This window comes from Musa acuminata, chromosome BXJ1-8 (genome assembly GCF_036884655.1).
Source record: "Musa acuminata AAA Group cultivar baxijiao chromosome BXJ1-8, Cavendish_Baxijiao_AAA, whole genome shotgun sequence".
NCBI classification, from domain to species: Eukaryota; Viridiplantae; Streptophyta; class Magnoliopsida; order Zingiberales; family Musaceae; genus Musa; species Musa acuminata.
Window position 1 is genome coordinate 5774911 of NC_088334.1, and position 23450 is coordinate 5798360.

The following is a 23450-nucleotide window of genomic DNA, read 5'->3' on the forward strand; positions in this document are numbered from 1 at the left end:
AAGCAAGATGTGTGGAAGGTGGAGGGAAGATGAATGAGACTAGTGTGTGCTGGTGTTGCTCTCAAGACCGTCTTCCCAGAGAGGTCAAGACCTAGAGAGTTGGAATGGTACATAGGCCGCGAAGGATGTTGGATTGGAGAAACGAGATGTGTGGAAGGTGGGGGAAAGATGGATGAGACTAGTGTGTGTCGGTGTTGCTCTCGAGGCCGTCTTCCCAGAGAGGTCAAGACCCAGAGAGTTGGAATGGTACAGAGGCCGCGAAGGAGGTTGGATTGGAGAAACAAGATGTGTGGAAGGTGGAGAGGAGATGGATGAGACTAGTGTGTGTCGGTGTTGCTCTCGAGGTTGTCTTCCCAGAGAGGTCAAGACCTAGAGAGTTGGTATGGTACAGAGGCCACGAAGGAGGTTGGATTGGAGAAATGAGATGTGTGGAAGGTGGAGGAAGGGATGGTAAAGCGAAGATGGATGAGACTGGTATGTGCAGGTGTTGTCTATAAGGGATTCAAGGTTTGTGCTCTTTGATTTTGAGTTTCGCTTGTGCTTCAATATCAAATTGTGTTTACGACAACTTTATTTTTATCGATTTTAAAAGTTTTAACTGTCATAATAACCAATTTTTGTGTTCTTGAACATAAACTGATGCAAGGAAAATATTGCTGAAAATTTATTAATATTCATAACGTACTCTTTAGTTTGCCGATTCAGTGCAGTCATCCTTCTCCGAAAAATGGCCCCAACTTTCATTGCCTTCTCCATATCCAATAGTAACACAGGTAATTAAACAAACTCTTATTATAACCTAAGCTTATTATGGTGACTGAAAGATGGCTTCAGTTTTCTAAGAACCTGTTGTAGCTTCCAAAGATGTATCTTTTGTTCCCTGATCGGTCCGTGTGCACAGATCTCATATAAATTTTATATTCTTTTGCTTCTTAGCTACTAGTGTTCAAATAAATGATTCAAAATAACTGCACAAACATAGCGCTTTCAGCTTTACCCTTACGTATATAATCTGTTACGAATAAACACTTGCGAGACAAATAGGCAGCTGTGTGAAAAATTGCTTAATCTGATGTTGCCAGATGAACAATCCACTATTTTCTCTGCACAAGTGTTTCTTCAAGTGCTATAATTAACTTTGAGGTCTTTTTCGGTTTTTAACTTTTTTCTTTTTTTTTTTGGTTCCAGGAATCTGAAGGCGATAACTGGCACATATCGACAGCTTCAGGTGATGATACTGAAAAACCTAGACAGTGGATCTGTGAAACCTGAAGTACCACAGCAGGCTCCTCTCGTTCAGGGCAAATGCAGACAAATTCTTGAAGGTCTAAATTAGGACTCTGATGCAAATAAATCATTGCATATGTGAAGAGTATTAACTTATCTTTTCATTTTTTTGTTGTAGAATATAATGTCAGGTATAGCAAGGCGCAAACAGAGAGTGAGAAATGCATGAAATCAATGCCCAAGTATCAAGTTCAATTCTGTTCCACATGAATCAAAAAGTGCTACTGTTATCAAATTCAGGATCATTTCAACATTTTTCACAAAGCTGTGGATGTCGGAAACAGACATCAAGAGATGCAAATGAGTTTTCCCTCTTTTTCCTTGGTGTTGTCAAATGCAGAATTCTACTAATCACAATGGCAGCAAATATGGCATTGTATCACTTGGTTTGCAGTTCATCTGAAACATTTAGCAGACGTAAGATTTTGACATGGATGCATACCCAAGTAATCAGCATGCCACAACAAAACTCTGCTACAGATTTTGATGCTCCAACACAAAGTGGAAGCTATTGGGAAAGAGTTGGATGAACCAAATAGACAGAGCAGTGAAGGTGCTGGTCTTGTGTTCGACGAAATGCTGTACCTATTTGCTGGTGCGCCTCACAGATTGATCAGGTCAGCCCTTGCAACATTTCATCCAAGCAGTCATTTTAGATCCATCTGTTGGCGTGACAGTGATTTATTTGTGGCACACGGTTGACATGGTTTCACCAGTGGCCGGATCTCTCACATTATCCAGTTTTATGTTGGCGACCAATGGAGTGGCTCCACGAGGCAGCAGCTTGCGTGGTGGTGCAAATGTAATAGACTTGCATGGTTGTGGGCGATCTCGAGCCACAAGAAGAAGGGACAGGAGAAGTCCACATCGCTCCTCATATCTCTAATGCCTGACGCGAACCAAGGCCGTGCTGGTGTTTGTGGCGTGAAGGCCATGGGGAGTGGACGAGGCCATGCATGAGGCGTAAAAGGAGTCGCCTCCTCAGGAGCTCCCATGGCTTCTTGCTTCTCGGCGGGGAATGCCTTCGCCATCCCTTCTTCCTCCATGGGCAGGGCTTCTGTGTCTGCTGCAGCTGCCCCGGCCAACCGCCCGGTGATCCTGAGCTGTGAAAGGAGAGACTTCTACGGGCCTCTGGTACGCGAACTCCATTCCCCTCTCTGTTCTTGTTGGGTTAAAATAGATGGACTTGTGAGATTCTAGCTCAAATGCATGCCCTAACTTGGGCATTCTGGAAAAGATGTCTCCAAGATATCTGAAAGAAATGTGTTAAAGGGAAGAACTCTCTATAAATATGGTCAGGCATTTCATGAATACAGATTGATCGACTGGCATAGTGTCCGAAGTAAATATTATATGGAGAAGTTGCAGCTCATTCATGCCATTGTACTAAAAAAAAGGAAAAACCTGTCATGTGATTACTATTCATCTAGCTGTTTTGTGAGAGTATCAGTTTTCTTAATTCATTAACTTGCTAGATCTATTATGCTAACAAGGAGTAATTCTGATTAGAATTATTAGCATATCCTATTGCCAATTTTTGGTCTGAGAATAGGATAGATTCAGAACTTTTCTTCCCCATCTTTCTCAGCCAAATTGCTTTTTAATAGTGATGATAACTGTAGATTTGTGAATATTAGTCTCCTGTTCTAGAATGACAACTAACAACACAGGGCCATATCATGAATAACTTAGCACTGATAATGTTTTTGTCTTCGCTCTGAGTTATAGATTCACTAGCATTAACCTAACTAGCATTCAAGATAATTTTCCACGGCAATTAGTATGGAGATAATGATTTCAGTATGTCTTGTTTCATTATCAGGCAGCTAGGCTTTTGGGTCCTCCAACAAGATTTGAAGCATCAAAGCTGAAAGTAGTTTTCATGGGAGAAGAATTGGAGAAGCAGTCTTCAAGCACCATTCCAAGGGCTTACACCCTGACACACTGTGATTTCACAGCAAATCTGACCTTAGCAGTATCCAGTAATATGCACAGTAACAAGGTATAATCGATTGATATATTTATTTGGGCACTAAGCTCTTGAATTACATTGACATGCATGTTGCGACCTGATGTTTATTTGAGGATGTAGACATCTGGAATGTTTATAGAATTTTGTCTGAGTTTAATGGTGAGAAGTACAATGGATGCAAAACATTGCTTGCGTTGATGTTATGGAATCATTGAACAAATTCAGCCACATTGCAAATATTATATATAGCAAAATTTATGTGATCATTTCTCTTGAAATACTTATGTTTAATGTTTATAGAATTTTGTCTGAGTTTAATGGTGAGAAGTACAATGGATGCAAAACATTGCTTGCATTGATGCTATAAAATCATTGAACAAATTCAGCCACATTGCAAATGTTATATATTGCAAAATTTATGTGATCATTTCTCTTTGAAATACTAGTATTTTATTCTGTTTCTTCATAGTTACTAGTTTATGGCTCTTAATTAGCATAAATAATACGTCTCTAAAGTCCAAAAAGTCATGAGTTTGTTTGAGATTTTTCATGTGAATTTTGCTACTTTTTGAGATTAAAAGTATTAAAGAGTAACATAATTTTACAACATAATCATTGTTCCAATGGCTGTTTGATGCCTTACACCAATGATTGATGAAAGCTTGCATCATGGAATTGCAGTTGATGGGCTGGCAAACCACACTACATTGGGATGATGTGGTGGCAGAGTGGAAGAAGATAAAAGAAGAAATGTCTTTGCATGTGCATTGCTATGTAAGTGGATCTAATATCCTTCAAGATCTGGCTGCTGGATTCCGATACCATATCTTTTCTAAAGAGCTACCACTGGTAAGTCCACATTTGAAGGAAGATACAGCAGTAATTATTAATCACAGCTTTTCCCTTGAGGCATAAAATGACCATTGTTAGGTTTTCGGAATTGAAACTTGATCTATTCATATTATCAAGATCTTGTCCATCAAAAGAAGATAGAGCAACAGAATTTGACACTTGGATCGTATGAAGTATCAGTTTGATTGTATTTAGGTTTTGAAAGCTGTGGTACATGGAGATTCCATCCTATTCAGCAAACACCCTGAGCTGATGGAAGCTAAGGTGTGGGTGTACTTCCATTCAAAATCGAAGAAATACAACAGAGTAGAATGCTGGGGTCCTCTTAAAGATGCTTCACAGGTGTGGTATATGCTTTAAATTTGAATTTTGTAGCTTATGTTCTATTTGTTGCATGTAAACCTAACAAAGTTCAATCAGCAGAGAACATTCGACGACAGAATTGATACTTCTCAAGCTTCGGTATTTGATAGCATTGGGAAGTGGGGTAGCCCTAAAGCAATCTTGCATGCCCTAGTTACGATCCTCCTCTGAGAGAACAGCTGTTGCCGATAGAAGCAAGTCCTCTTCTAGGCTACATGATTGTCATGGTCGGATCATTGATTTCCTTCATTATTCTTCGTGCGGACAAGGAACTGGTGAATGACAACCTTGCACAGTCCTGTATGTTTTGGTCGATTCGATGTTGCCAGAGATTGGTTCTCTACTTCTTCTCGATGCTGTTGTTCTTCATTGATGTCCTTGTTCACAAAAATGTATCTAGAAAATTGTATCATGAAACACTGATTGAAGTTTCATGTCTCCTAATGGTGATTCATTATACTGTTGCAAAAGCAGTTCTTGAGAATACTACAATGTCTCTATTCTTCAGAATTTGAGTTGGATGCTGCTCAAAACCAAAATGTCTCTTGGTTATATACAGATCAATAATTTTCTTTTGTGATTGGTTTTAGCAACTCTCTCTCTCTCTAGCTTCATCACAGCCATGGAAACACTGCGTGTTCCACCACACATCATGCAATCACCATGGAAGCTGTCCCGATGCTACAGTCACCGTCACTAAGCTCTCCTTGGATCTCAGAAGCGTTGGACATGGCCATAAGCTCTGACTTCCGCCATGATCCATCTCCACTGACCTGCAATATCTTCCATGATCCAACCCCACTGACCCCACGGAGCATTAAGTGCGGCTGCAGAACCCCACCCTGGCGGCGATAAGAGAGTCGATCATTTCCTGACGACCGTTGACTTTCATGAGTAAGTCAAACATTAATTTGGGCATAGATTGCGAATAACCATACTGCTGATGTTATAAATATGGCATATATCATAATCACAAGAATATAAATAAATAAATAAATAGTTAGTCATAAAGGTTTTGATTGGGTTGACTCATGATTTTATTAATAGTATGATAAAAATTTTCATTAAGTAACCACAAATCCGCAGAGTGTAAATTATTAGAACGGAATTCAATATAATTATAAGTTTTAATATTTCTTTTAATGTATAAACGAAACCCAAATGTACTACAAGTCTAATAAAAAAATAAATATTAGATAACTATTTTTTAATTAGACACTGAGAAAGAGATAGATATAAGATTCTTGAACTCATGTTCTATTATAATACCATGATAAAGATTTTGATCAATTTATGAAAATTTTAAACAATTTAAATCATCGTAAAACAGTTTAATGTATTAACAACAACATCAATGTCAATCCCATACTCGGATGAAAATGATAGAGGGTTATGCTAGTAGGTCATTGACAATTAACGTAAAATTATATTTGACCTCATAAACATAAATCATAACCGATTTTAGTAGTATGATAGCTAGATAAAATGATTAATTTTAGTAGTAAGAGGAGAGGTAGAGAAAGATATAAAAATACTTTAATAAAAATTATAAATAAAGATTTATAATTTAAATTTAATTAATTATATAATTATTTATATATTTTAGTGATGATAAAAGATTCATATAATCGACCTCAAATAGTTAAAATTTATAATTTTATTATTATTGTTATAGTGTTGAGAAACTTTAATAAATAACAAGATAATAATGCTTCTTTTAATATGTAACTCTAAACATATAAAAATCATTGCAATCATAAGTTATTTCATAGGAATGATTGATTTATGAAAATCTCTTTGATATAAAATATATTAACAGTCAATTATCATTGGATACATAATCGTCGCGTGAAAATTATCATGAAAGAAAAATGTTGAAGTCACTCTTCACCCATCCACGTGGGCAAAACGTCAAGAGGAGAATGTTGGGGCATTTATAGATTATCACCTCAAGTATAAGTATAAAAGTTAATCCCTGATGCTATGTCATGAGGCTCTCTTTAAAAAAAAAAATCCACACTTACTAAGAGACCTCGGTTACTAATTTGAACGTCAGAAGGATCGATTTACAAAATTTTTTCCAATATAGATCTTAGTGCAGGTGATATTTCGGGAGTCCGACACTTCTACCTCAGTGCCACCTCTGTCACCATCTTAGACACTTATATGCTCTCAGGTTTGGATCACTCGATGTCGGATTGACTCATACGTTAACAACTATTTTCCTGACACTCGATGTTGATTCTAAATCATTTTCACTTAAATACAAGTTGATAAAAGAACGAAGGTGGTCAACTTTACGTGCATAATTTTATATAGCATTCCCCTCTAATCATATCTTCTAATCACCATCAAGATATGATTAGAGGAGACACAAAGTTCAGCATTCAAAGATACTCCACCCGATTTCCAAATGCATCACAGCGATCTGCACTTTATCAAACCAGTCATCTGATCCGAGCATAAACAAAGCTCTATCATGTCTGCAACTTGCAGGTCTATAATGTCTCCCTCCTCCTCAATTCAATGAACCATATGTTTCCTCCCAAAGAGAACAATTCAAGGAACCATGTAAAGAGAGCAGCATACGATCCCCAGTAAATAATGCTCAGAGATGGTCACCAGTAATGGCTCAGTACGAAGGAACCTATTCTGCGTCAAATAAGGATGGCTGAAATGCCACACACGAGTGAGGATTACACCGTCCGTGCGGCTATAAGAGAGCAGAACTGTCATCCCTCTCTCGACCCATCTCTTCCTCTTCCGAGCTTTAGCCGCAGCAGAAGAGAACTCCCAATGCAGAAGGTGAGGTCGATCTCTTGTGTTACGGTTCTCTGTTTGGTCTCTTCTCATGCACTGATGCTGATATCTGAGCTACCTTCGATCACTACTAACGTGGACGCTTCCTAGCCATTTCCTCCCCACTTAATGCTCTGCTGCGTGTGGGTCTCCATGAGAGCCTAATGGGAGGTGAGAGATCAGAGACGAGTGGCGGACTGTGGGAGACAGAGGGTGGCGTCCACCCTCGTTGACCACCGGAGTTCAACTTCGACCACGTGCTTTCCCTGTTCTATCTTGCTCATATATACCTCCATCTCCATCTTCCCATCCCATTCCCAGCTCCTCTGCTTCAGTTCCTTCTTCTCTTTGTATTGAGTGCTTTGCTTGCTGTTCTTGTTTCTCTGAATTGAATTGGTGGTGTGGATAAAGGCATTCCCATCCATGGAGGTCTCCTTGGAGCTTGGCCTGCCGCAGGGAGCTTCCAAATGCTTCGACGATGACGGCCGCCTCAAGAGAACTGGTGAGGAGGAAGAACGGTCTCTTTTCTGTTCATATCCTCTGTTTCCGCACTGTTCTTAGCTTTCAGATGCTTACAGGGACTATGTGGACGGCGAGCGCGCACATCATAACTGCGGTGATCGGCTCCGGCGTGCTTTCCTTGGCATGGGCGATAGGCCAGCTCGGGTGGGTCGCCGGCCCTGCCGTCATGCTTCTGTTCTCGTTCGTCACCTACTACACTTCAGCTCTCCTCGCCGACTGCTACCGTTCCGGCGATCCCGTCGCCGGCAAGCGCAACTACACCTACATGGATGCCGTCCGAGCTAATCTCAGTACGTCTCGACACTGTAGCAGTGGATCGATCTTTGCGCGAATACTACGTCTTCTTGTAATGTGACTGTCTCTTGCACTAAATGGTGATCGACAGACGGCTTCAAGGTCGAGCTCTGTGGCTATCTCCAGTACCTCAACATCGTCGGAGTCGCGATCGGATACACCATCGCCGCCTCCATTAGCATGGTGTAAGTAGAAGCAACAGCTGCTTTGTGCAGGATGCTTACCGAGAAGGTGTTTGACATTGGGTTTGGTTTGGGTTGGAAACAGGGCGATCAAAAGGTCGAATTGCTTCCACGAGAACGGAGACGACAGCCCCTGCCAAGTTAACAGCAACCCTTACATAATCATGTTCGGCGTGGCGGAGATCGTCTTCTCTCAGATTCCAGACTTCGACCAGATATGGTGGCTGTCCATCGTCGCGGCCGTCATGTCATTCACTTACTCTTCCATCGGCCTCGCTCTCGGCATCGTCCAAGTGATCAGTAAGAAGCTTAACCATCCCTTCCAAATATTCGATTCCGTGGTCTAAACTCTGGACACTGAAACCACGCTTCTCTCATCAGAAAATGGTGGCATGAGAGGCAGTCTCACCGGAATTAGCATCGGCACAGTCAGCCAGATGGAGAAAGTCTGGCGCAGCCTTCAGGCCTTCGGTGACATCGCATTCGCCTACTCCTACTCCATCATTCTCATCGAGATTCAGGTACTTGATTCGATCGGAGAAGCGTTGGAAACAAACAGAGTAATGCAGTAGTGCGGCGTGGTTATTGATTTCATGCATTCGTGCTTCGACAGGATACGATAAGAGCGCCGCCGCCGTCAGAGGCGAAGGTGATGAAGAAGGCAACCCTCATCAGCGTGGCTGTGACCACGACCTTCTACATGCTGTGCGGGTGCATGGGTTACGCCGCGTTCGGCGACCTGGCCCCCGGCAACCTCCTCACCGGCTTCGGCTTCTACAACCCCTACTGGCTCCTCGACATCGCCAACGTCGCCATCGTCATCCACCTCGTCGGCGCATACCAGGTCTACTGCCAGCCGCTCTTCGCCTTCGTGGAGAAATGGGCTCTAAGGACATGGCCAGAGTCCCAGTTCATCAGCAAAGACATCCAGGTCCCCCTGCCGGCGAGCCGTTCCTACAAGTTCAACCTCTTCAGGCTTAGCTGGCGCACGGCGTTCGTGGTGGTGACCACCGTCGTGTCGATGCTGCTGCCCTTCTTCAACGACGTGGTGGGCTTCCTCGGGGCGGTGGGGTTCTGGCCGCTGACGGTGTACTTCCCGGTGGAGATGTACATTGTGCAGAAGAAGGTAGCCAAGTGGAGCACGAGGTGGATGTGCCTGCAGCTACTGAGCTTGGCCTGCCTCATCATCACCATAGCCTCGGCCGCTGGCTCCATTGCCGGGGTAGTGAGTGACCTCAAGGTCTACCATCCCTTCAAGGCAAGATAAGGAGCCATTAGAGCTTCACAGACATGTAGGCTGCTGCTTTGCTTTACGGTTCTGCAATCTTGCAATGAAAGCTACAATTCATCATGTTGGAGATGAAATCACGCCAACCATGTGCTGCATTAGAACTGCTCTTCCGACGACCATGTTAAATTATTGTGCTCGTTTCAACCAATTTAAAGGAGAGAGAGACGGTCCACACGCTTGTTCTTTGTGAGGGTACTATTTGGTCGTCGTCTTCGTCCCCAGCTCACCACTCCTTCCGGGTGGACCACCGTTGCAACTTCGCTTTCTCCGCTCCACAGAGGTCGGCATCAGAATCCCAAAAGGAATCTCCGCAGGGCCAAAAGGGATGGCTGCAGCGGCCACGCTCCTCTTTTAGCCGCTGCTGCAAGAGCAGATCGAACGCTGCTCTGAGATGCTTCGCTTGAGGTCAGCAGACTAATAGAGTCAGCTGCGGAAACTAATGAAAAGATAAATCATATATATATATATATATATATATATACATATATATACACATATATATATATACATACATACATACATACATACACACACACACACACACACACACACACACACACACACACACACACACACACACACACACACACACACACACACACACACACATATATATATATATATATATATATATAGTGTAAAAATGAGTGATTTCCATTGAAAATAATCATATTTCTCATTCGCTACCTTTTTTTTTTTAAAACAGTATGGTTAATTAAAAAAAATCTAAACTATTCTTAAAAAATTTTTTACATAGTATAATGTTTTCGTTTGTTACAATATTTTTGACCAATTACAGTATTTTATTCATCACAATATAAATACTATAAAATATACTTAAAAATAATATAAAATAAGTTAAATAAAATCAAATCGTACTATAAACTATTTGACATATCGTACTATGATTTAAATCAATATGTATAGTAGTTCAAGAACAATATAACCCAAAGAATTCAAATAATGGTTTTTTATAATATTATAAAAATATTTATAAAATATACTTAAAAATAATATAAATTATCTAATTGGACTCATAACCCTAATCAACTTAACTATAAACCTAAAAATATAATTAATGGTTTACCAATAATAAGAGATATAATATTTTTTAATATTATAAAGTTTATAGTATCTTAATAAAAAAACTATAAATACTATTAAAAAATTATTAATAAGTGAAATGAAGATATTATAACAATTTAAGACCGGTAAAAAAATGAGAGAAAAAAATTTGATGAGTAAATTTTTTAGGGATATTTTATATATTTTAACAATTAGAGATACTGTCTGAGAAAAATAACTTGAGGGTATGGATAGGAAAATATCTAAAATATGAGTATTTTGAAATTGTCCAGAAAAATATATATTAAAAACATTTCTAATAAATAGGCCAATTTTCTTTATCAAACGAGAAAAAGGGAAAAATTATCATGGTCGCAGCAACACGTGCACTGCACGTGATCAAGCGACGCATAACAGTGCTGCGGGGGCCGCGTTCCCGCCTAAAAGAAACAGGGAAACTGAGACGAGCATGGGGGAGAGAGAAGCGGCGGAGGAGCCGATTCGGTGGGAAGACGCCATCGACGTCGACGACTCCGATCTCCTTCACCTCCTCGTCCCTTCCTCCTCTTCTTCTCCCCATCCCCATACCCTTTCCTCCCTCCCTCCCCCCCTCCGGCCGTGCTCCCGATTCCCTCCCCCTCCTCAAACCCTCGCCCCCGTCCCTTCTCCATCTCCTCCCTCCGTCCACCGATCCGCCGAGGAGCCTTCTCCCTTGCCAGCTACCACTACCCCACTCATCCCCGGCCCTGCTGGCGCTGTTCAGGCCGCTTTGCGCCGCCAGTCTGCCTCCGCACGTCGAGACAGGCCGCTCTTGGACGACCACCGGATGGATGATCACGGAATGGATCTCGACGAGGAAGATGGGGATTTCAAGCTCAACCCTTGGCTTTGCGCGTTGGAGTTTCTAGGTAAGCCTCTGCTTCGAGATTAATGCTTCCGTCTTCTTTGGGCAGAGGCGTTTCTTGATGTCGCGTGGTCTCGATTAGGGGAGGACTGCGACCTGGTTTGGCCGATTGATTCGATCAAGACTCGGGCTACTGCGCGAGTGCCTCAGGTGCAGATCGTAATCTTGCGGGCCTAGGGTTTTGATTCGTTTTGCATGGTTTTGACTGACTTGGTGCATTGACCGTCAGGTTGTAGGGATCGTCAAATCCTGTTCGCCAAATGGATTGGGCAACCTGTTTCTGACCCTGAAGGTACTTTTAAACCTTTGGACGACAGTAGTGTCACTAATCATATGCGGAAATGACAATGAACCCATCTTTAGGATCCGACAGGCTCGATTGGGGCCTCCATCCATCATGGAGTCTTCTCGGATTGCAATCTCGATGGTGATATTTCTGTTGGCTGTGTCCTTATTCTCAAGCAGGTGGCAAATAATTCATCAGCTTTTCTCTGAAGTTCAATTGGTCGAGTTAGCGAATTCTCTGTGGTTTACTTTTTCAATTGGTACACTGCATATGCTTAGAAATGAAATAATTTCAGGTGGTTGCTTTCTGTCCAGCTCGCTCCATTTGTTATCTAAATGCGACATCAAAGAATGTTGTGAAGGTGCGTTACATATATATGAGTATTCAGGGTGAATCCAGAGGCTGACAATTCTATTGATAATCAGACACCTTTTGTTATTGAATTTTAATGTCACCTATCATTGGATGTCTCGATAAATATTCATGTGATATGTCAAATACAATTTTCCTCTTGGAGACCAAAACTTTTCCTACTCCTAATTGATATTGTACCAGCCTAGATATCAGGATTACCTGGCTTATGGTGTTTCTGTAATTTTTTGCATTGCTACTACATCTCTTTGCCAGCTAAGTTCCAATTCAAAACAATCTACCACTTTGTACTCCATAGCATATGTCCTTTTGATGTATTCCCTGACTTGAACAACAGCAACAACAAAGTCATAAGTCCCAACTATTTAGAGTTGATTACATGGATCTTTTGCCGCCATTGAGATCTATAAAAGTCATATTTGATATATTCCCTAACTACCAATGGCAGTTATGTTAGGTTTAGCTTAGAGTACAACCAATGGAAACCCAATAAGGAGCATGAAAAGTCATTTACATTATGATTTGATCTTGGTGAAGACACTGAAAATAAAGAAGAATGTCATTCCAGACTGTAAGAGGTTGTTTACTGCTGGGTGGCTGAGTTATGTTGGGAAGACCATGTTTATGTAGGAGACATCAGAAGCCATAAGTTAGATATCATTAATTACAAAAAAAATAAAAATAAAGCATCAAATGATACAATAATGTGGGATTATGTGAAAATGGATAGTGATAAAGATGCTTCTAAGTGACGTTAAACCAACAGAAACATCCACTACATTTTGGAAAAATACTATTGGGTGTCACTTTGTCTTGCGTGTAAGATAAGGGATCGTTAAAAGAGAACTTAATGACAATTTTTATGCCCTCAATTGAAGACCTAATCTTATGAATTTGCAAAGAAAATAGGGAGGTTTGTGGTTATGTGATAGTAACATTTAGTTAATAACCAATTTGGCCTTGAGATTGATTTTCTTTTTGGAAAAGAAGAGGAACATGCTGGAAATTGTTTTTACTGATTTGGAAGCACATTTGTAATAGAGTGAACAAAATGGTTGTTAAATGTAGCTTTTGATGTACAATGCGAAAATTACATGACCTTGGTACATAGAGCAATATAGTCTTATAGATAATATGTTGGATTTAATAATTTTTGGTTGATGTAAACTGAGAACTAGTATAAGCTTTTAGCCAGCCACCTGCCAGATTCTTACAAATGGCAGTATGGTGGAGGTACTGTGGTGGTGTCTCAGGACAAAGCATATTGATAAACGAACATACTAATTGCTAAATGGGAACAGCGCAATTCCTTACAGAAATGTCCTTGAAGTATATATTGAAACCAGTAGCTGTTTTAACTGGTTGACAGCCGTGGCCATCATAGTCATCAGCATGGAACTACTTTATGCATCAGTTAAGAAATAAATGAAGGAATTCTGGAATCTGGACAGAACTGCAACAAATGAAGTAAAAGACTTGACTTTACACTCCAGTGTTACTACTGGTAAATTTGTACAATCTTAACAACCTTGACATCGGCATATTGGATGTTTCTTTTAGAAGGCAAAAAAGAGTCCATCTTTGGGACATTAAAGGAGAAGGACATTAGATATCTATTAGGAGGCATATCATAAATGATGAAATGAATAGATAACTGGTCAGATTATTGCAGCTATGTATCATGGTGATCCATGGTGCTTTGGTCAATTTATTATTCTCAAACCTAGAAGGAATGAAAAACGACGTCTGACATGTAAAACTGAGGAAAAAGAAACAGTGGCTACTTTAAAACATGCTGCTTTGATTAAGCTAGGGATATCGTGTTTTAACTGTTGTTTACCTTATTATATAATTATACCTCATACATGAATCATTTCAATACTTTTGAAATGAATTCAAAGCAAATTCTCATTTTCCTCAGAGAAAGTGTTAGGTGCAAGGTGAATGATATCAAAGCAGCTTGCATCGGTTTCTCAGAACCGCAAAATTATTTACCATATGAAAATAAAGCTAATGAAAGAACATCAAGATTGAATTCTGCTGAACTTCTTTATGGGTGATACTACATGCTAATCTTCCTTTGATCTAAAAGATGTGGCATGTAAGTATATCTGCTTTACAGTGCTGTTTCAGAGGACAAACTATGTTGCTTGTATTAATCTAACCACTGTCTGTGGATTCTGCTTTATATATTCTCTTGCAATTTTGTATTCTTCAACACTGCCATGGGTGCTTTGGTGACTTTCATTTCTGGTCTCAACTGACTTATTTGTGTTTTGAGATTAGCATTTGCTTCCAATTGAATTATATATATGTATACATATGTATACTTCCAGCTCTAAGAAAAATTTGGACAATTTGCTATTCATTTGTAAATGTAAATTGCAAGGAATAAGTTAGACCATTATGCACTATCTAGTCCTGCTGGCAGTATCTGAGCTCTCTTTTGCCTAAACCTGGCTATGATCGAGGCATCGACATTAGAGTGTTCACAGCTGGATGTAAAATTTCTCTTGAGTTTTGCTTCATTGCTGACTCCATATTGAACATAAACTTGGTAAAATTTTATGCTAAGTAAGATATACTCATTCATGAAAAGTATTTCTGCAATCTTTGCTTCTTGTGAACATGTTTTTAAAGTGCATTTTGAGTTTTATTTTTCATGGGCAAGACATCTAACATGGTTTTTTCACCTGAACAGCTGATCAATAAGGACTGTGGACCCCCTCGTAAGCAATTACTGGCCTCATTTACAGCCAGAGATGGGTGTAATGGTCATTTCATTTTCTTATTGTTATCCTCATGCGAATTGCTTATATTCCTTCATGACAAATGAATTGGCTGTTTACTTTTCCAGATAAGAATGTGGAATCTGGATTTGGGACAATGAAAGTAAAACCAACCCAGTCGAATGTAGCTGAAACTAGTTTAGATGAATCTGGAAAGAACTATGATCATAATACAATGATGGGCAATCAAAAAATAGGTTTTGTTGGAGAGATGTCATCTGAAACCTGTGCTAAGGTTTCCACCACAACAGTTGCTGGCAGGCCTTACCCAGGACACTTGAAAAGACTTTGGTCAGTAGCTGGAGAACAAGCTGCAATGCTTAGAGTTAATGCTCGGAAAGAAGTGACAAAAAGCTTGAACCCCCAAAGGACGATAGATGGGGATGATGAGTGTCTTGCTCGAAGATTACCTTTTAGCAATACTATCACAGCTGCCACTACATTGATGTCTTCCGAGCCTAGTTGTTATTTAGCAGGTGATATAGAAATCGGAGTTGGGGAAGCTGCAGAATCAATAGTAGGGCACAGAGCTTATGCTGACAATGAAGTAAGAAGAACTTTGAACTGTGAAAGAGTGATTGACAGTAGCAAAATGGACGCTGGCAGAAGTTTTCAATGTGATACTATCGCCAAAACTTCCACCACAACAATGCCCTCCAAGTCTGACCTTAGAATAAATGAAGCTAAAAGATCGATTCCCAAAGTTTCTGTTGCACAATGGACAGATGAACAACTATTGGAACTATTTTCTGATTACCCAGATGAAGTCGAGTTAGTTAAAACCAGTCTTTGATATATCAACACGGTAATTTATGTTTACTGTCACTAAATTTTGAAATGGAATACTGTTGTACTAGCATACCCTTTTTTAAGTTAGTGGTATTCATAGCTCTTGAAACTGCAAATTTTTGTGCCTCAGATGGAGTCAGCTACTTCATGGGTTTTGAATTCTGCTTTCTAGGCTCGTCTTGGATCAATATCAGGTTTTTCCTTTGATAAACAAAAGTGTCATATGCAGTATTTGCCTATCCACTGAGAAGTATACAATATGTGAAGAATAGGAAAGGACTTCAATCTTTTTCACACATATACTGGATGTAATTTTGCTCTGGCTTTGGAGAACTTTACTTGCTATTTTATTATGAATGGATCAGTACAAATAGATTGGTTTAGAGGATACTTTCAGCTGATCCTGATCATATAAGTTCTTTTTCCTTTCTGTTTGATCTGTTTTAGGACAAATTAAAACATAGAGAACTGAGATTGTCATAATTATGCCTTCTCTCATGTACTATTTGTGCAATCGGACCTCAAAATGTGGGTTCTTGAGTAGTTGGTCGATGGCCATTGACATGTTTGGAACATGTTTTGCACAATTAAAAATGGCCTCAGATATTGTCAGAGAATTGACCGTCTATCATCTGATCTTTCAGCAAATTTTCTGGATAACTGTTTAGTACATATTGTCAATTTGATGCACCTATGCTTTCACTGTTCTTTTGCAAATTAGTGGCAGTGTTGCAGAAAAATATTTATATCTGATTTACGAATCTTAAAGGAACATCAGGCTTCTTAGGGGACCCCACCAGCTTTATTAGTTTGCATTACTCCAAAATTAGCTGCTACCAAATGCCATTATCTAGAGTTGGTATTCCTTTCGTGATGCCCACTTATAAATCTGAAAGCATGACAAATCTCTTCTGCTTTCTTTTCCAACTTCTCTATTTTTGAAAGATCCCTGAGTGACATGCCATTTATTCCACGACTCTCTCTTGTCCGATCCCTCGTATAATCAGTTGGCTCCTGTCATTTCTCCTGTAAGGTGGGTTGACCTAGTTTCCATGGGCTGGCTGATGATATATACTATCTTGTATATGCAGATGTGCTCCATTGCTTCTTCCTGTTTTTCACCCTCCATGACAGTCACACTGAAATAGCTTTGCTCTTTAAGTCTCATATTTGGTTACGAATTGATTTTTAAATATTTTTCAGTATGTGGTGGAAATTGCAAATTGTTATAGTTACATTTCTCATTGAAGAGTTTTATTAATGATTTGGAACTGTAATTTCTTGTGTTGAGCTATGACAATTTGCACACTATGCTCTTTTTGTATTACATGGATGGATTTAAACTTTTATGTAACACTTGTGAGATTAGACTGGTTGGCACATTGTTTAACGAAATCTGATTACTGTGTTCATTTTATGTAACAAAAGGCATGTATTTTGTTTTGAACAAAACATTCACTTTATGCTTTTTGTTGTTCATGTCTTAAATTTCATTAGGATAATAATAGTAAAACTATATTTTGTTTTGAACAAAACATTGTATATAATTTCTCAAGTTCCTTTAACTAGAAAACCAAGAGTTTGAAACCCTTGATAAGGAGTAAATGTTTTGGATGACTTGAGTTGCTCTGGCTCTTTGTTTTATATGTATATAAGGGTGGAACAATACTAGTGGTTTTGCCACTCACATTTTTTCTCTAGTTTTCATAGTGTGCAATATATGTTCAATTCAGCTATGATCATATTTTGTCATGAAGAATGATGGAACCTACAAGGCAACTACATCATGACAAGCATGCATAGATAATTTTCTTGGTCACAGTAAGTAATATAAGTTCCAGAAATACCATTTTACCTCTTGCAGGAAGAAATAAATGTCCTATAACCCAATTTATTAGGAGATATAAGATGTGCTGCTCAAGGTTGACTAATTCAATCAATGAAGCTCTGTTTCTGTTCATATCCCCTCTGCGAAACTGATATTTCTTCTTCTCCATTTGTTGCAGGTATCTTAAGCACCACAGTTACCTGCATGTGTTGCATGAAAAATGCTCTGTGCTGATAAAATTTATATAAAAAGCACCAAAGAGCTGAACTGTTCCAGACCTCTTTTACAAGAGGAAACCGAAAGGTATTACTAGACAAATCAATTTACCTTCCAGGGTTGCATTTGCTTCATATTTGCTGTGCATTTGTTCTCCTAGATGACATCATTGCATGGCACGTATTATCATGTAGTGTAAATTGAATCTCTACTGGTGTATGGACTTCAACCATTTTTTTTGCCCTCTTCCAGCTACATGTTTAGTTGCAACAGCCAGTTGCCTTCAAGGGGTTGGATCTTCAGCTGTGCTTTTCTAAGCATCGTTAGATGTGCCGGATTATTATGCTAACCTTGTTTCTCGTTCGAGTCTATCATGAACGATAGAGATTCTAAGTATTCTATGTCCTAGATTACAAAGTTAATCTTGATTCTTGTTCGAGTCTATTACGAATCTGGTCTCAGGAGATAATTGGATTTGATAAATGATCCTATAAAATTATAACCAAGTGTGTCCAATAAAAGTTCTTTATTATTGAGAAGATAGTGGAGTGATAGAGATTTCTAAAAGTTTGAACATGCTTGAGACTTTATTACACTGTCGAAAGATTTTATTAGACTATCGAAAGTACATAAGAGCTAATTTATTGGAGGAATTATGTAGAACTATAGAGAACATTACTCGAATAGGAAGAGTCGGTCTCAACAGCTAGGCGTTACACTTCAAATCACCACACATCGATCATGTGAGGCGTTTAACACGTGCCGAACTGATGATGTGTTTAAATTGGTGTCAGGTAGGTCGTAACGTGTCTTCTAGATGTTCACATGGCTCTTGTTCGTTTCGTCAGTCTTAACGATTTATCCTTGCAACAATAATAGCCTCCTAATTCTTAGCCGTACCTTATCACCAGCCTTACGATAGGGCATCCGCTGGACATCGCATGTTGACCTTTCTAGTTTCTGGACATCGTCTTAGGTTGAATGCGAACTCTATGCGGGATCCCTGTATAAGAAATATTTGTTTCTTATGATTGGTCCTCCGATACCGTCCATACCATCATCCCCTGTCATCACGACCGTTCATTTCATTAGAATTAAAAGTATATATCATAAGTTTGATTTACCAAATATTCGGACGGTCGAGATGACTAGAGGGCATGAGACGGAGGGTCTAGAAGAGATCCCCTAAAGCTTCCCTATGCGCATAAATTTTGCTTTCCCTTGACGCTCTTCGAGTCATTTTATTTCTCTCCTTCCAACTATCGATGGCAGAGCGATAGTTCACAGCGATGATGAGCCCTCAGCACTTCCTCCTCTTCCTTCCCTTTCTCCTCGCCTTCTCCATCTTGCCGGACAGCACATGTGCCGCCGGTACCATCATCTTCACCACCCTCGGCCGTAGCCGCTACAACTTCGATATCTTCTCCCTCCCCATCGCATCCTCCTCCTCTCGCCGCCGCCCCATCGCCGTCGATCGCCACGGCGAGCATCGGCTCACCGACGGCGTCTCTGTCAACTTCAACGGATACTTTCCCTCTCTCGCCTCCTCTTCCTTCCTCTCCTCGCTCCTCCCTTCATCTTCTTCCTCCGTTGATTCCCTTCTCTACGTCTCCGAGCGCAACGGCTCCTCCGCCATCTACCTCGATCTCTTCCTCGCCTCCTCCTCTCCGTCCACTCGAAGAGACGCCCTTGAGTTGCAGACCCGCCTCCAATTTCCTCTGGTTCTGGCCCCCGACGATGCCGCCGCCGAATCCGCCCCTAATGTCTCCATGAAGGACCGGCCGTCTCTATCCGGCGACCTCCTCGTCTACGTCTCAACCCACCAGCCCAATCCTTCCCCCAGGCAGAGCTGGGCGGCCGTCTACTCCACCCACCTTCCCACTGGCCGCACCCGCCGCCTGACCCCCTCGGGCATCGCCGACTTCAGCCCCGCGGTCTCCCCCTCAGGCGCCTGGACCGCCGTCGCATCGTATGGCGCCGCGGGGTGGCCGGGGGACGTCGAGGAGCTTCGCACGGCCATATACGTCTTCCGGACCGAGGACGGGTCCGGAAGGACTCTGGTCGTCGACCATGGCGGTTGGCCATGCTGGGCCGACGAGTCCACTCTCTACTTCCACCGCCGGGGCTCCGACGGATGGTGGAGCATCTACCGCGCCACCATCAGTGTCGGAACGACCACGGTGTCCCTGGAATCCGTGGTCCGGATCACACCTGCTGGTTTCCATGCTTTCACTCCGGCGACGTCCGCCGGTGCTCCGGGAATTATAGCTGTCGCGACGAGGAGGCAAACGTCCAACTACAGGCACATCGAGCTGATCGACATGAGGAGCGGGACGAATGCTTATGTGGAGGTGACACGGCCGGTCACGCCGTACTCCCACAACTACAACCCCTTCATCTCCCCCGAGGGATCCCAAGTCGGCTACCACCGATGCAGGGGTAGCGGCAATGGCAGTCCCTCCTTGTTGCTGGAGAACATAAAGAGCTCGTATCCGGAGGCCTTCTCGCTCTTAAGAGTCGATGGCTCGTTCCCATCCTTCTCGCCCGATGGAGAACGGATTGCTTATGTCAAGCTGCCGGGGCTTTTCGTGGTGAACTCCGACGGCTCAGGCGGGCCGCGGGAGGTTTTCTCTGGCATCGCTTTCCCGACGGCGTGGGACTGGAAGAGGAAGGGGACCATCTACACTAGTTATGGCCCCGACTTCGCTACCGAGGGTACCCAAGTGGACATCATTTCCATCACGCTGCCCGACGAAGACGACGACGATGCTGGGAATGCACAGCCATCGATCAAGAAGCTGACGACGGGGGGCGCGAACAACGCGTTCCCTTCCCCTTCCCCCAACGGCAAATGGGTGGTCTTCCGCTCGGGGCGCTCCGGGCACAAGAATCTGTACATCATGGACGCGGTGGAGGGCGAGAGCGCGGGGATCCACCGGCTGACCGAGGGGCCCTGGAGCGACACCATGTGCAACTGGTCGCCGGACGGCGAGTGGATTGCCTTCGCCTCCGACAGGGACAACCCGGGCGGCGGGAGCTTCGCCATCTACATGGTGCACCCAAACGGCACCGGGCTGAGGAGGGTGGTGCACAGCGGGAGCGGGGGAAGGACGAACCACCCCTGGTTCAGCCCCGACTCCAAGAGCCTGGTGTTCACGTCGGACTACGGGGCCGTGTCGGCGGAACCCATCTCCAATCCCCACCATTACCAGCCGTACGGGGAGATCTTCACCGTCGGAATCGATGGGTCGGACATCCGACGCCTCACGCACAACTCCTTCGAGGATGGGACTCCGACATGGACGCCCTACTTCTTGGAGCCTGCTGATGTTGCCGAATCGCTACAAGGCAGTGCTTGGTGCGAATTCGATGATTGCCACTGGCTCAACATACAGGCCCAGCTGGACGAAGCCGCCCGGGGCACTTCTTGCTAACAAGGTATCGTTCAGCGCACCCTTGTGATACATACATAGCGTTTGGAATGGTTGTAGTAATTTGTATATGAGATGATGCATATAATCATAAGAACTCTAATAAACTACAAAGTTGTCTGTAAAAATCATAGCTTAAACATGGAGTGTATATGTAATTTGTGGTGGTGTCGTAAGAAAGATCTGTACATTTGCTTGCTATCTGTAAAATTAGAGCTGAGCCGAGCCAAGCTGAGCTTTATGATTGATAAGTCAACAAACGTAGAACTAAATTATCGTCACCACCTAAGAGGGTAGCTCATGGTCCTGCTTCTAGGATCATTCTGATAAGTTAATATTCGTTGTGAGTGAGTTCGAACAGTTTTACTTTTGGGTGTCCCAAAAGATATATTTTAAAGGTAAAAGTAATGTTAAAAAAGCTTTGAAGTTTTTGATTCCTCTATTCCTCAACCACTCCATTAGGTTTTATCACGATTAGTTGTCTTGGGGTGATCACTTAAATGGTCTGTGGAGCTAAGTGAGTTCAATATGTGATATGTATCAAGAACTATCATAAAAGCCTAGGCTATGATAGATTTCAATATGTGATAGTCATGCTCCCACAGCGTGGACATTATTCATCAATGGTTCAACCACCTTCGTGGACATTATTCATCAATGGTTCAACCACCTTCGATAGGGGTGGTGTCGGCATCGTCTTAAACGACCCAGACTAGTAGATATGCGAGCAAGTCCTTAGATTCAAATTCAATCTCTAATAACAACGCTAAATATAAAGTGCTCCTCTCGAGACTCTGACTGGCACAAGAACTCCAGGTTTTAGAACTAATGGTATTCAATGACTCACGGTTAGTTGTAAGCTAAGTGGGAGAAAGTTATAAAGCTAAAGATACAATTATGGTAAAAATACCTCGTTAAGGTACAAAAATTAGCTCACAACTTTTCTTGGCTTCGGGTGTTCCAAATACCACGTGAGGAGAATATTGAGGCAAATGCACTCGACTGACTAGCATCCACCCAAACTCCCAAGCCAAGTTGTCTATTGGTCCATCGAGAAGCTTGACACGATTATGGTCCAAGAGGAATCGAGCTAGATGGATGAAATCCTACATTATAAGAAAGATGAGACGCTCTTAACTGACCTCGTAGTTGCTCGAAAAGTCAAGCACTACCAAGCCTGGTATTATCTGATCAATGGTTGATTATATCATAGATCTTTCAACCAGCTGCTCCTTAGATGTTGAACCCCCTGCGAGGTTGAGAGGGTGCGTATCGAGGTTCATAAGGGTATATGTGGAGAATACATCAATGGACAGACCCTTGCCTTCAAGATATTTCGACATGGGTTCTACTGGCCAACACTACGCAAGGATACAATCGAGTATGCCCAAAGGTGTCATAGGTGTTAGAAATTCACTCGAGTACTATAACGGCCAGCATTCCCCTTGAGCCCGATCGATTATGGGTGGCCATTCACTCAATGTGGCATAGACCTTCTCGATCCCTTCTTACTTACTTCGGGTCAGCGAAGGTTTCTCATCATTTGAGTCAATTACTTTACAAAACAGGTGGAAGCCAAACCACTAGCATCCATAACTGAGAGACAGGTCGAAGGATTTGTATGGAAGAATATTATTACCTGTTTTAGGATACCAAAAGCCTTCATCATAGATAATGGGACTAAGGTTCAGCTCGATGGCTCACCCCTAAATCAACGGTATTGCCGAGGTTACCAATCAAGCTATCCTCGAAGGTCTCAAAAGGTGAGTCATCAGATCGAATGACACCTGGGTGGACGAGTTATCTAGCATCCTATAGGCCTCCCGAATGACACTAAATACAAGGTCAGGAGAATCATCCTTCAGCCTAACCTATGGTACTAAGATACAAGAAGGCAATGGCCAAGCTCTATGACTGAGGTATTCACCCTCGGAAAATTTGACTAGAAGACTTGGTGCTACGCAAGGTTGAGATAAGTGACCCGACCCGATCCCAAGAAAAGTTAGCACCGAGTTGGGAAGGATTGTACTGAGTCATCGAAGTCGATTGAGAAAGAACTTATCGCCTCGAAACAATAGAATATGAGACACTACAAAAAACACGGCATATCTCCAACCTAAAGAAGTTTGATCCTTGAGGCCCCTAGGGGGTTCCATCAAGGTACACTTTAAGTTTATGGAAAGTATTTTTTTTATTTCTCCAAAAGAA

General features: G+C 41.8%; 4 protein-coding genes across 6 annotated transcripts; all 4 read left to right on the top strand.

Annotated features, from left to right (window-relative positions):
• The first annotated feature begins 2155 nt into the window (after positions 1 to 2155).
• On the top strand, positions 2156 to 4986 carry LOC103993530 (protein STAY-GREEN LIKE, chloroplastic-like). The gene is made up of 5 exons (XM_009413624.3): positions 2156 to 2421; positions 3110 to 3289; positions 3941 to 4108; positions 4307 to 4453; positions 4535 to 4986. Exons 1-5 carry the CDS (start codon positions 2281 to 2283, stop codon positions 4643 to 4645), a joined length of 747 nt encoding a protein of 248 aa, XP_009411899.2. The 5' UTR covers positions 2156 to 2280; the 3' UTR covers positions 4646 to 4986.
• Positions 4987 to 7126: 2140 nt separating this feature from the next.
• Positions 7127 to 9675, top strand: LOC135587241 (amino acid permease 3-like). The gene is made up of 7 exons (XM_065078402.1): positions 7127 to 7279; positions 7685 to 7775; positions 7852 to 8085; positions 8181 to 8274; positions 8357 to 8571; positions 8653 to 8792; positions 8885 to 9675. Exons 1-7 carry the CDS (start codon positions 7142 to 7144, stop codon positions 9536 to 9538), a joined length of 1566 nt encoding a protein of 521 aa, XP_064934474.1. The 5' UTR covers positions 7127 to 7141; the 3' UTR covers positions 9539 to 9675.
• A 1410-nt stretch (positions 9676 to 11085) lies between these two features.
• On the top strand, positions 11086 to 17907 carry LOC135587242 (uncharacterized). Of its 3 annotated transcripts, XR_010475801.1 has the most exons (9): positions 11086 to 11535; positions 11614 to 11681; positions 11761 to 11823; positions 11895 to 11996; positions 12113 to 12178; positions 14891 to 14957; positions 15047 to 15783; positions 15898 to 15961; positions 17774 to 17907. XR_010475801.1 is itself a non-coding variant. In XM_065078405.1 (8 exons), exons 1-7 carry the CDS (start codon positions 11097 to 11099, stop codon positions 15769 to 15771), a joined length of 1530 nt encoding a protein of 509 aa, XP_064934477.1. In that variant the 5' UTR covers positions 11086 to 11096; the 3' UTR covers positions 15772 to 15783; positions 15898 to 16036. The 3 variants fall into 3 exon arrangements, 2 of the variants coding, with proteins under 2 accessions (XP_064934477.1, XP_064934478.1); XM_065078405.1 differs by lacking the exon at positions 17774 to 17907 and having other exon boundaries at positions 15898 to 16036; XM_065078406.1 differs by lacking the exon at positions 17774 to 17907 and having other exon boundaries at positions 14891 to 14918; positions 15898 to 16036.
• A 1145-nt stretch (positions 17908 to 19052) lies between these two features.
• Positions 19053 to 21493, top strand: LOC135587243 (uncharacterized). The gene has a single exon (XM_065078407.1). The coding sequence runs from the start codon at positions 19101 to 19103 to the stop codon at positions 21243 to 21245; it is 2145 nt and encodes a 714-aa protein (XP_064934479.1). The 5' UTR covers positions 19053 to 19100; the 3' UTR covers positions 21246 to 21493.
• Positions 21494 to 23450: the final 1957 nt, after the last annotated feature.